The following is a 14,313-nucleotide window of genomic DNA, read 5'->3' on the forward strand; positions in this document are numbered from 1 at the left end:
TACACTTCCTATACCCCCTTACCTTCAAAATACATCAGCAAAACAGCAGCTAGGAATCGTGCACAGCAGCAGTAACACAAGGAAGAAAACTCAACTCTGTTCCACCGCTCGTATTAGTCGTTTTGATTTGTTTTCTTCAAAACAAATTCCAGGCATGTATATATTATTTATTTGCTCTTCAATCAAGTCATATTAGATATTTGAAACCATTATATATTCATGATATAAGCAGCAATTCGAAATTTGACAGCAAACATTCTGAAAATTTAACACAGCCTTCTCGGCCCTTGGTGTTCTGCCTTACAGGGTGAGTTGTTTTGATGAATCTAGGTCGGTTGCTTCGGTCCAGGCACACAGGGCTGCTTCTAGGCGTGATTTAGAGTGTCTTAGTAAGTTATTGGGTCATTGGTTTCCATCCATACACACACAAATGCATGAATGACTGCAACTTTTTATTTGAGTGCAGAATGAGACACGGTTTCTGCCATTGAGTTGTTTAAGTGGAGTGTTCGAACCTTGGCTGTCCTAGGGACTGTAGCCATGGTTAGAACCCTCCCTTAACATGTCTAGGGTGTAGACCAAATCGGTATTTACAAGCTTGGTTCAAGGAGCCATCAGATTTTTACATCAACAATGCAAGAGTCATTCGGTTTTTCCCTTTTCATATTCTGTGTGAGTGTGATTTCGGTTTTTGTGTGTTGGATGAATTGTGGTTGGCTCCTAGCCTGTGGCCATGGTTCATACAAATCTCCATCATGTCTAAATCGAGTCATGGTCGCTCAAATGGCCATTGGAATGATACAAGACAACAAAACAATGCAATACATCACACTATACAGAAATTGGCTCTCTCGGTTTTGAGCTGTGATTGTCCTAGGTGTTAGCTCGGTTTGTGTCTGGCTCTTAGCCCTTATCCATGGTCCAAGCCATGCCTTAGGATGTTGGTAAGAGTCCTTGGGCAGTGGTTTTAAGCCCATAGTCATTTCTTTCAGGATTTTCACCACAAACAAGTAAACTGCTACTGCTGCACTTTTCCAGCAGCTTTGAGCTTCGGTTTTGGTGCTTGTTTGAGTTCTTTCTTGGCTTTTAGCCCATGGCCTTGGACTAGACAGTATCTTAATGAGTTAGAAAGGTCATGTTTTTGGCCGTTCATGATTTGGTCGAGTTTATAGGTCATACGAGAATTTACGGTGAAAGGTGCCAAAATGACTCTCGAAAGAGTGTTTTATGTTTTTGGATTCCTTTCACCTATTTTCGTGTTTTGCAGTTCTTATGCATATTTTTCAGTATGTTTGGGGTATTTTTAATCATGGTTAAACGTCTGTTTAATGTTGATTCGGGTTGATACAATACCATGATTGAAAATCAAGTGGTTGGTCCTACTCGTCTCGTTTTTGGTTCTATTGTCATGTTTAATTCAGGATAAGATTATTTGCATGTGTCACATATTAGAATTAAGTCGCAGCAAGCCTGGGAGCGATCCAATTCATCCCGTAAAAATAATTTTATAATTATATTACGTGCATAAAAATATAAAATGTTTATTTTTGAGATATATATTATATATGTCTCGTGGCCACCTTATGCTTATGGGTTTGGAAGTCGGTAGGCGCAACCGAGGACCTCTCCACCCGGTGACTTACGACCGGTTTACGATTATGTATGGTTACAGATATCCAGTCCAAGGGCTGTGGTAATCTCTACCGTCCAGTATACTGTGGTTTAGTCTGATCAGGCGCTTACGTTATGTTATGGGCCACTAGCTTCGAAACATTATCTCTACCAGAAAATTATGATATGATATGACAGAGCTCTATTGAGCAAAGATTTTACGTATGATTTTCAGATATGCACGTAGTTATAATTATTCATGATACGTTTATCACCGCACGCTTTATGATATGATATTTTTAAGTTGCATGCGATTTTACGATATATTTATTTGTTATTCACGATATATACATGTTGAGTCTTTAGACTCACTAGACTTGATTGTTGTAGATATTGATGAGGCCGAGACCGCGGGCGGAGACCAGTGAGCGATCTTGGGACAACAGTAGTAAACCCGAGGACCTCATGTTTTAGTTTATGCACCTGTTATCTTTCAAACTCGATTTTAATATGTTGGATTATTTTTAAATTGTTGTTTGAAATATTACGTTGACTTCCGCTGTTATTTTTAAAGTTTAAATTATTTACATGTTTATTTTATAAATGAGGCAAGTTATTTATTTATTTAGAAAAATTTTAATAATTCCGCAAAATTATGAATACGAAATACGGGCCTTTACAGTTGGTATCAGAGCCAATGTTCTTGTAAAGGGTTGTACTACTACTGATCTCGAGAAGCTCATGAAGGCACGTCTTCGGTCTGTAAGTTTTACATTTCAGCATTTTACTTAAAGTATGAATTATTTTAACAGCATGATTTCATGAAATATTCTACGTTCAAATTTTAATTATTCAGTAATTACTTAGATTTAAAAATAAATTATGGAATTATGCATGTTGGTTAAGTATGGGCTATGTATGGAACAGTATGCCTCCTAGACGCCTTGTTGGATGCCCGAGGGGTGCGGGTGGGCGCCGTCATGAGGACGGTGAGGATCAGAGACAGGAGAGGAACACACCACCACCCCTCCCACCGGACATGAACGCCCAGATGTTAGCGGGGATGACTCAGTTCTTCGCACAGTTCGCGGGGAACCAAGCTGCTGTAGCCAGACCGGCGGGACCAGAGGCAGTTTATCAGCGGTTCGTGAAGATTAGACCGAAGGAGTTCACAGGGTTGACAGATCCCATAGCTGCCGAGGACTGGATTAAGTCCCTCGAGGTTATCCTTGAGTTCATGGGGCTTGAAGATGGAGATAGGGTTCGATGTGCGACCTATCTGTTCGGAGGAAACGCTCGCCTATGGTGGGAAGGAGCATCAGTGGCTTTGGATTTGACTACTTTGAGCTGGGAGCGCTTAACTGAGGTATTCTACTCTAAATATTTTACTGAGGAAGTGCGTTCCAGGTTGACCATGGAGTTCATGACCCTGAGGCATGGGAGACATGACTGTTACAGGAGTTCGTCCGTAAGTTCGAGAGGGGTTGTCATTTTGTACCCTGATTGCAAATGATGCGGGATCCAAGATGAGGCAGTTTCTGAATGGTCTACGGCCGATCTTACGCCATGATGTTAGGGTGGCTGGCCCTACTACCTATGATGTCGCAGTTTCCAGAGCTCTAACTGCAGAGCAGGACCAGCAGGACATTGAGAGGGATCGCAATGGTAAGCGACCATTTCAGGCACCGCACCGCCCTCCACCGCAGCAGCACCAGAATAAGAGGCAATTCCATGGCCAACCCAAGAACACGAGGGCAGCAGCAGCAGGGACGGGCAGTCCCGAGGACATTGGAGTATCCAGTCTGTGCCAGGTGCTCACGCTGTCATGCAGAGAATTGTATGTATGGTTCGGGAAAGTGTTACAAGTGTGGTAATACTGACCACATTTTGAAGAATTGTCCTCAGAAGGATCTGCCTACCCAAGGCAGAGTTTTAGCTCTTCATGCCGTGGAGACTAACCCGGAGACGATGCTCTTGACAGGTACCTTAAATCTTTAAATTGTATTTGAAATTTAGTGTTTTGGGTTAAGATTTTGAAATTAGAATTTGTGAAGTTCTTGTAAAACTATTGGGTTTAGCATGATATTCCAATCTTTCAGGGAGAATTTTTATAGCCGGTTCCGCTACGAATGCCTTGATAGATTCGGGGGGCTACTCATTCATTCATTTCTGAGGTTTTTTCAAATTTCCTCAATATCAAGACCATTGGGCTAGATATAGCATATTCCGTAGTTCGCCCTTCCGGAGAGGAGATGACGGTGACTAATGTGATCTGAGACATATACCTCGAACTTCATGGTAATCTTGTTTATGCGGATCTTATCGTGTTGCCGATGCCAGAGTTTGATATCATTCTGGGTATGGATTGGCTAATGAGGAACAGAGTTCTAATTGACTTTCTAGCGGAGATCTGTTCTAGTCCGACCACCTGGAATGGAGCAATTCTTTTTCGAACCAAACATGTATTTTAATTTACCGCGCATGATATCCTGTGTCCAGGCTAGGAAGCTCATTAATAGAGGGTGCCAAGCATTTTTAGCTACACTTGTATCCGTTCCCAAGACGCCCAAACAGTCAGCATCCGATGTTCCTATCGTCAAGGACTTTCTAGACTTTTTTCTTGACGACGTCACCGGTTTACCACCTGCGCGAGAGGTGGAATTTTCTATTGAGCTTATGCCGGGTACCGCGCCGATCTCAAAGGAACCGTATCGATTAGCACCGACAGAGATGGCAGAAATCAAGAAGCAGATTCAGGAACTTCTTGACAAGGAGTTCATTCGTCCGAGTTTTTCTCCATGGGGCGCGCCAGTCTTATTTGTGAAGAAGAAGGATGGGTCGATGAGGCTTTTCATTGATATCGGGAGTTGAACAGAGTTACAGTGAAGAACAAGTACCCACTCCCTAGGATTGAAGATTTATTTGATTAGTTGCAAGGAGCCTCAGTATTCTCCAAGATAGATTTGCGTTCCGGCTATCATCAGTTGTAGGTGAGAGATGACGATGTTCTCAAGACTGCTTTTAGGACTCGTTATGGTCACTTCGAGTTCCTTGTGAGGTCGTTCGGTTTGACGAATGCGCCAGCGATCTTCATGGATCTCATGAATCGCGTATTTCAGCCGTATCTTGCTTGATCAGTTTGTGATAGTATTCATAGACTATATTCTCATCTACTCAAAGAATGAAGAGGATCACAGCAGACATCTGACCACAGTATTGCAGACCCTACAAAAGCACAAGTTATTCGCGAAGTTTAGCAAGTGCGAGTTCTGGTTAGAGAAGGTGGCGTTCTTAGGCCACGTTGCTTCTAGCAGTGGTATTGAGGTAGACCCAGCAAAAGTTGCAGCAGTCAGAGATTGGGTTGTGCCGCAAAATTCATCAGAGATCCGTAGTTTCCTTGGGTTAGCAGGATACTATCGAAAGTTTATTCAGGGATTCTCCTCTATCGCAGTTCCACTCATGTCGTTGACAAAGAAAAATGCTAAGTACGTGTGGAGCGAGGAGTGCCAGAAGAGCTTTGATACTTTGAAGCAAGCTCTTATTTCAGCGCCAGTATTGGCCATGCCTTCAGGACCCGGAGATTTTGTTTTGTATACTGATGCTTCGAAACTCGGTTTAGGCGCAGTATTGATGCAGCATGGGAAGGTGGTAGCATATGCTTCTCGTCAGTTGAAGATTCATGAGAAGAATTATCCTACCCATGATCTAGATTTGGCAGCCGTAGTATTTGCATTGAAGATTTGGAGGCATTATTTGTACGGAGAGAAGTGCAATATCTTTACCGACCACAAAAGTCTCAAATACTTCTTTACACAGAAAGAGTTGAATATGCGGCAGAGACGTTGGTTAGAGCTAGTGAAGGACTATGACTGTGACATTAGCTATCATCCTGGCAAAGTTAATGTAGTTGCGGATGCGTTGAGCAGGAAAGTTGCAGTGATGGCTCATTTGAGGATTCCGAGACCTCTTCAGTATGAGATGCAGAGGTTTGATCTAGAGACATATCCTCGAGGTAGAATTCCTCAGTTATCTACTTTGACGATTCAGTCTTCTCTTCTAGACCGTATTCGCAGTGGACAGTTAGCAGACGAACAGTTGGCTAAGTGGAGGCAGAGAGATGAAGCCAAGGGCAATATCATGTACACATTTAGAGACGGCATTGTGAGATATCGAGACAGAATGTGGGTTCCTAGCGGCGATTCGATTCGAAAGGATATTTTATCTGAGGCCCATATGTCATCGTACTCTATTCATCCGGGGAGAACGAAGATGTACAAAGATCTGCAGTTATTATATTGGTGGCCCGGAATGAAGAGGGATATCAGACGTTTTGTATCCGAGTGTCTGACATGTCAACTAGTGAAAGCGGAGCATCAGAGACCAGCAGGCATTCTTAAGCCTCTTCCTATTCCCGAGTGGAAGTGGGAGAATGTTACGATGGACTTCGTTGTCGGATTGCCGAAGTCAGTCAGAGGGTCGAATGCTATATGTGTGATTGTTGATCGTCTTACGAAATCAGCCCATTTCTTGCCTATTAAGACGACTTTCTCCATGATCCAGTATGCAGAGTTATATATCCGGGAGATCGTCAGATTTCATGGTATTCCCGTTTCTATAGTGTCTGACCGAGATCCTAGATTTACTTCATCATTTTGGAAGAGTTTGCATTCAGCTACGGGTACGAAGTTGTTGTTTAGCATGGCTTTTCACCCACAGACAGATGGTCAGTTCGAGAGAGTCATCCAGATTTTGGAGGATCTTCTCCGTGCACGTGTTCTTGATTTCTCCGGGAGTTGGGAATCAAAGTTGCCATTGGTGGAGTTTACATATAACAACAATTTTCAGTCGTCTATAGGGATGGCTCCATACGAAGCACTGTACGGTCGTAAGTGTAGATCTCCTATTCATTGGGATGAAGTAGGGGAGAGATCAGAGTTGGGTCCGGAGATTGTGCAGCAGGCCGTCGATTTTGTAGTCAAGATCCGTGACAGGATGAGGACTGCTCAGAGCAGACAGAAGAGTTATGCGGATCAGAAGAGGAGAGATCTAGAATTTGCTGTTGGTGACCATGTTTTCGTGAAGATAGCACCGATGAAAGGCGTCATGCGGTTCGGAAAGAAAGAAAAGTTCAGTCCGAGATTCTTGGACCATTTGAAATCCTCGATAGAGTTGGGACATTAGCATATCGTGTTGCTCTTCCGCCGAATCTGGTCGGAGTACACAACGTGTTCCACGTCTCTATGTTGAGAAAGTATATGGCGAATCCATCGCATGTCTTGAATTTTGAGCCGTTGCAGCTCACTCCGAACTTGTCTTATGAGGAAAGACCAGTGCAAATTTTAGACATGCAGGAGAAAAAGCTTCGGAACAAAATGGTCAACCTAGTGAAAGTCAAATGGCTTAATCATTCGGAGGAAGAAGCTACGTGGGAACCTGAGCCAGAAATGAGGAGTCGTTATCCCGAGTTATTCGGTAAGTTTTAATTTCGGGGACGAAATTCCTTTAAGGGGGGTAGAGTTGTAGAACCCAAAAATCAGATTACGTATAAGCCATGCATAATTTATATTATTTAAATTAAAAATGAATTTTTATGAAAATATGAAGTGTTTTATTTATTTTAAAAAGTAGATGTTTAGTTTCACCTTTTAAGCATAAATACGCGAGGCCGGACCGGAGTTTGGAGATTTGAGATAAGATTAATAATAAGACAAATATTCCTAAATTTAATTTAAGTCAAGAAATAATTTAATTTGAAGAAAAAGAATGTTTTAGGATTTATTAAATTAATGGGAGTCAAATTAGTAAATAAATTCTATTAGGTTCAATATTTAATTAAAGTTTAAGTAAAATGTGTAAACAATTGGGGATGAACTAATATAGGGTAAATATTCAAGAAATTAAACATAGAATTTAAACATTTAAATTGAGGTCATGTATGCCATGCAAAAGTTCTAAGCAAGATGCTAAAATAAATTAATTTGTTAATGTATTAAAATAAATATAATGAAGGTTTAAATCTTAAACAATTAAAATGCAAGGTTTAAATAAAAATATACGATGCAAATTAATAATAATGACCAACATTTAAAATATTTCAAAGGTTGATAACTCTCCATTCAAACTATCTCTAATTACACTTCATGGTGTATCCATGTCCTATTCTAATTCTCTAATTAGTAGGAAATTTAAATGCAATAAAGCACCTCATTTCTCCCCAACTAATTACCTAGCAAATGAATGAGACCATGCAGCAAAGAAATGAGAAAAACCAACGGCAATAAGGAGTGAAGGAGAAGCAATTCAAACCCATTCAAATTTACCACTAAATGTTTTTTTATAGTGCATTCATTTCCCACTTTTAAACTCCATACTTAGGGGTAATACATGCATCATAATTCTCTTTGAAGCTCTTCAACCCCTTTATGCTAGCAAATAAACGTGAATAACAACAAGAATAAGAACAAGTAATCGGCAGCAAGGGCTAGCAAATAAATGCATATTATAGCACCTTTAACATCTCATTTATCATTCACCTTCATCATCTACACTTCCTATACCCCCTTACCTTCAAAATATATCAGCTAAATAGCAGCTAGGAATCGTGCACAGCAGCAGTAACACAAGGAAGAAAACTCAACTCCGTTCCACCGCTCGTATTATTCGTTTTGATTTGTTTTCTTCAAAACAAATTCCAAGCATGTATATATTATTTATTTGCTCTTCAATCATGCCATATTAGATATTTTAAACCATTATATATTCATGATATAAGCAGCAATTCGAAATTTGACAGCAAACTTTCTGAAAATTTAACACAGCCTTCTCGGCCATTGGTGTTCTGCCTTACGGGTAAGTTGATTTGATGAATCTAGGTGGTTGCTTCGGTACAGGCACACAGGGCTGCTTCTAGGCGTGATTTAGAGTGTCTTAGGAAGTTATTTGGTCATTGGTTTCCATCCATACACACACAAATGCAGAAATGACAGCAACTTTTTATTTGAGTGCAGAATGAGACACGGTTTCTGCCATTGAGTTGTTTAAGTGGAGTGTTCTAACCTTGGCTGTCCTAGGGACTGTAGCCATGGTTAGAACCCTCCCTTAGCATGTCTAGGGTGTGACCAAATCGGTATTTACAAGCTTGGTGCAAGGAGCCATCAGATTTTTACATCAACAATGCAAGAGTCATTCGGTTTTCCCTTTTCAGTATCTGTGTGAGTGTGATTTCGGTTTTTGTGTGTTGGATGAATTTTGGTTGGCTCCTAGACTGTGGACATGGTTCATACAACTCTCCATCATGTCTAAATCGATTCATGGTCGCTCAAATGGCCATTGGAACGATACAAGACAACAAAACAATGCAATACATCACACTATACAGAAATTGGCTCTCTCGGTTTTGAGCTGTGATTGTCCTAGGTGTTAGCTCGGTTTGTGCCTGGATTTTAGCCCTTAGACATGGTCCATGCCATGCGTTAGGATGTTGGTAAGAGTCCTTGAGCGGTGGTTCAAGCCCATAGTAATTTATTTCAGGATTTTCACCACAAACAAGTAAACTGCTACTGCTGCACTTTTCCAGCAGCTTTGAGCTTCGGTTTTGGTGTTTGTTTGAGTTCTTTTTTGGCTTTTAGCCCATGGCCTTGGACTAGACTGTACCTTAATGAGTTAGAAAGGTCATGTTTTTGGCCGTTCATGATTTGGTCGAGTTTAGAGGTCATACGAGAATTTACGGTGAAATGTGCCAAAATGACTCTCGAAAGAGTGTTTTATGTTTTTGGATTCCTTTCACCTATTTTCGTGTTTTACAGTTCTTATGCATATTTTTCAGTATGTTTGGGGTATTTTTAATCATGGTTAAACGTCGGTTTAATGTTGGTTCGGGTTGATACAATACCATGATTGAAAATCAAGTGGTTGGTCCTAATCGTCTCGTTTTTTGTTCTATTGTCAAGTTTAATTCAAGATAATATTATTTGCATGTGTCACATATTAGAATTAAGTCGCAACAAGCTTGGGAGCGATCCAATTCATCCGGTAAAAATAAGTTTATAATTATATTACGTGCATAAAAATATAAAATGTTTATTTTTGAGATATATGCTATATGTCTTGTGGCCACCTTATGCTTATGGGTTTGGAAGTTCGTAGGCGCAACCGAGGACCTCTCCACCCGGTGACTTACGACCGATTTACGATTATGTATGGGTATGGTTATCCAGTCCAAGGGCTGTGGTGATCTCTACCGCCCAGTATACTGTGGTTTAGTCTGATCAGGCGCTTACGTTATGTTATGAGCCACTAGCTTCAAAACATTATCTCTACCAGAAAATTATGATATGATATGACAGAGCTCTATTGAGCAAAGATTTTACGTATGATTTTCAAATATGCACGTAGTTATAATTATTCATGATACGTTTATCACCGCATGCTTCATGATATGATATTTTTAAGTTGCATGCGATTTTACGATATATTTATTTGTTATTCACGATATATACATGTTGAGTCTTTAGACTCACTAGACTTGATTGTTGTAGATATTGATGAGGCCGAGACCGCGGACGGAGACTAGTGAGCGATCTTGGCACAGCAGTAGTAAACCCGAGGACCTCATGTTTTAGTTTATGCACCTGTTATCTTTCAAACTCAATTTTAATATGTTGAATTATTTTTAAATTGTTGTTTGAAATATTACGTTGACTTCCATGGTTATTTTAAAGTTTAAATTATTTACATGTTTATTTTATAAATAAGGCAAGTTATTTATTTATTTATAAAATTTTTAATAATTCTGCAAAATTATGAATACGAAATACGGGCCTTTATATTGTTTCTAAACACGATTAAACTAAACTCCTCAACCACAAATTCTAGTCTAACTTCCTCGATGTAGAAGAGAAACAAAAGTAATATGAAAGCCTAAAGCCAAGGAGAGACTGAAAACAAATTTGGAAATCAACCAAAGCAAAACTCATCAAAAGAAAAAGGATTTGTGCACGGCGGACAGATAACCAACCATTTGATTCGATAAAGTTATGTTCTACAAGAAACAGAAAAGTCATTTAGAATAAAACTAAATACCCAAAATCAAAGTAGAAAGATACATCATAGAAAAAGGATTAAATTTTAGGAAAATGCAGCAACGATTGCCAACAAGCAAGACCCTTTAGGGAATATGATAGATAGTAGTTCATGATACAAGAAACGTCAGTTGGGTTTAAATGCTCTAGCACTTGTGCATCAATTCGATTTCTTGAACCAAAGTTCGTCAAGTGGCAAGGATAAATGATGGAGAAAAGTATCATCGCCTAATTCCCATAAAATTTATACAAAGATACAGCACTCACAATGACGGGATAGTATTGATCTCTGGCAAGAAATAGAAGCCCCGTAGAAAGTCTAGACAAGACAAAAAGGACACACGACCATAAATATTTATCATGCACGCATAAATGGAATTATAATTAACTCACATAGCATGCGATTGATATTCCCAATTGGTATATATTTGTGACCAACAAATCCAAAAAAGTTTTTGAAGAGAAAACTCGAACAACAGCAGGGAATACCAAAGAAGTAGAAATTGAAAACTAAATTCAATAAGAAAAATAAGATATTATGACAAGGTGTCAAATATCACCATATTCAATCAACAAGTGAGGTATTGATAACTTAAAGGGGGTAAAGTATGGGTGGTGAAGAGACAAACGAAAGAGCTGTGAGGACATGCAGACTAAAGCAAATTATTTCTGATTGTCAAGGAAAATTTGTAGTCCACTTCGTTTTTGCAATATAGCTTATGGATTGACGGTAATGATATCATTCGGTACTCGGTAGGGATCTTAATTTTGGGGAGGCAAGTAGAAACAGGGTATCAACCTGGCAATCCAATTTCGTAGGAGGCAATTGACTAAAAAAAATAGCTTTCAGTACCTCAAAATAACTTTAGGCAAGTCTTTAAAAGCTGATGGGTTCCCTTGTTCTGAAACTTTTTGGCGGAATTCTCTTACCTCCTCCCTAGAAATAGAATCAACAGCCAGCCAACATACTTCATGAAACACAAAAATATCTACTAAGCTCAAAATGCTATACTACTGAGCAATATTTGCCCTGCACCATTTTATGCATTAATACTTTGTGTGACCAGTACATTACCACCAAATCACTGTCTTGGATGAAAAAAAATCTGTCATTTGCAGACACACAAGTGTAAACATGGAATTCAAGTGATTCAAACAGAAGTTCCAGAGAAGACAGTCTCATTGCCCCTTGGTCATTGAACTTTTGAAATTGGCCTTCGGATAGTTTTATCTTAATTGCCTAGATTACATATTAGACGTTCTTTCTAAAGCAGAAGGGAATAAAATGACTTTGAAGAAATAAATTAATTGAGCTATCAGAAGCGACCACATCTAATAATGAGAAAAGAATAAACTTTGGTGGTGACATAACTGTTATAACATGAAATTGACTACTCTAAAAAATGGGTATGAAAACTATCAAGAATCAGCAGAAAAAGGGCTTGATCACTCACCTGTTGTCGGCATAATAAACATGTTTGGATGATGACTGATTGTCAAGAGAATGCAGCGTACCATTAAGTCTTTCAATTTTCTGCATCCAAAAAGTTAAATTTCAGAATAAAGAACCTGCATGACAGCTATCTCGAGAATCCGAGACCCAAAAAATCAGAAACTCTAAAATAAAACCTTTTTTTCAGTTTGAAGCTTCTGCAAAATATATCCAATGTCTTGGGTCTTCATCAACATCAGCTCTTCGTTAGTGTACTTATTAGCCTGGCTCCTTTACAAAATCCACATCCAACAGCTAATATTCAAATTACACTCAAATAAATATCCTCAAAATAGAACAGATAACCTCATAAAAACAAAATTTTCCAGCTTACTCAGGTTTATGGACTCCGCCAACAGTTTTTGTTTTAATCATCTTGAAGTAAAATTCATCTAGGTTCCTCAATGCTGCTTTTTCCTTAAGTTTCTGTTATAAACACGCAGAAGCGACTTACCATAAATTAAGAACTCGCCAAATTTCGTTCATAAAATGCTACAAAAACCAACAAGATGCAGGGTAGTAGAAATTACCAGTAAAGTCTACTCCTTCTGGTGATAGGCTCGTGCACGAATGACATAATCTTTATGTTTTTCGAGCAGCCCAAATTTCCTTCTCAAATGCCTGGTACACACAACAAATCATCAATTGAGTGAACCGGAAATATACGTCAAAATATTTCAAAACGGGCAATAAAGAAATTAATGGCCCCAAAAAATAATCACACTTACGGCTGAGCGCGCTCCTTGTGAGCTTTTCTTGGAATAGCATTCCTTAAAGACGACATCTTTATGCTAGCAAAAAAAATTCACAGAACTTTAAAATCAATTTACGCACTTCAGAAAGGCAAAAACCACTACAGAAAACATAAAGGGCTAACAAAAATCTTGAGTTGAAATAATTTAACCGTGAAACAGCGAAGATTATCGGTACAGAAAAAAAAAACGGATTTCTTTCGTATTTACACCAAATTCAAAATAATTATTAAGCACAGAAGACTTGCCTGTGGAAAGCGGTGAAGGCTTAGGGTTTAAAGGAGACACCAATGCAGAGAATCTTGATTTGATGAAAAGTATTTTATATTGTGGCAAAACAATTATTCTAAATTAACTAAAATTCAATCATGCAAATTGGCTTCCGGATTGAGTGCAAAAACTTATGTGAGACGATATCACGAATCGTATTTTGTGAGATTGATCTCTTATTTGGATCTTCCATGAAAAATATTACTTTTTATGCTAAGAGTATTATTTTTTATTGTTAATATCGGTAGGGTTGACCCGTCTCACATATAAAGATTCGTGAGACCGTCTCACAAGAGACCTACTCCTGATTGAGTATACAAATACACACACAACACACAAAATTATGATATCACAGAAATAAAAAAAAACAAATCTTGATATTATATTAAAAAATTTAGAAATAATTTTTATATGATTTTCTTATATTTAACTAGAATAATTACTTAAATATGATAGTATTTTATTATTTCAAATTTATGAAATTGTTAGAGATGATATCATATTTTAAAAGATTAATTTGGTTTATAAACATAAAGAAATATTTATTAGCATATAATAATTATAGACGAACCACAAATTTTATAAAAATAGGCTTTGGCGATATTTTTTATTAAACAAAATAAAATATTTTATCATTTGTTTGAGCTGATTTTTGTTACATAAAAATTAGATAATGACATTAAATTTAATTACTTCTTGTCTCTTAATGTTTAATAATACTAATATCCTTGTGCATGCAATTATTTGATTAGAGTTTCATTAATTTTTAGATTAAACTATGAAGATTGATATTGAAAATATTAATGATTCTTTTGTTATAGTTTGGAATTATTATTTAGATAATGAAAAGGGTATGGGGACGGTTTTAACGACGGTTTCGTGATCCGTCATCGGAGGCTGCGTCGCATTCTAGAAGCGACGGTTTTTCAACTCTCGTCGCTTATAGCGACGGTTCTTTGGAAGAAGACCGTCGCTATTTTTGCGACGGTTTTAAGAAACCGTCGTTAATATTAAGCGACGGTTTATACAAAAACCGTCGTTAATATTAGCTACGGTTTTAAAAACTCGTCGCTATATTTAGCGACGGTTTCGTAAAATCCGTCGCTAT

At 38.4% G+C, this 14,313-nt stretch overlaps 1 protein-coding gene across 1 annotated transcript in view; it reads right to left on the reverse strand.

Moving 5' to 3' along the window:
• LOC140842903 (probable U3 small nucleolar RNA-associated protein 11) overlaps positions 1-14,313 on the reverse strand; it is a 153,964-nt gene that overhangs the window by 17,400 nt on the left and 122,251 nt on the right. Inside the window, exon 4 of the mRNA XM_073211110.1 lies at positions 12,321-12,414. Coding sequence (XP_073067211.1) covers positions 12,321-12,414 — 94 coding nt within the window. The remainder of the gene's footprint in view (positions 1-12,320; positions 12,415-14,313) is intronic.

Source organism: Primulina eburnea, chromosome 10 (assembly GCF_022965805.1).
Source record: "Primulina eburnea isolate SZY01 chromosome 10, ASM2296580v1, whole genome shotgun sequence".
Lineage (NCBI taxonomy): Eukaryota > Viridiplantae > Streptophyta > Magnoliopsida > Lamiales > Gesneriaceae > Primulina > Primulina eburnea.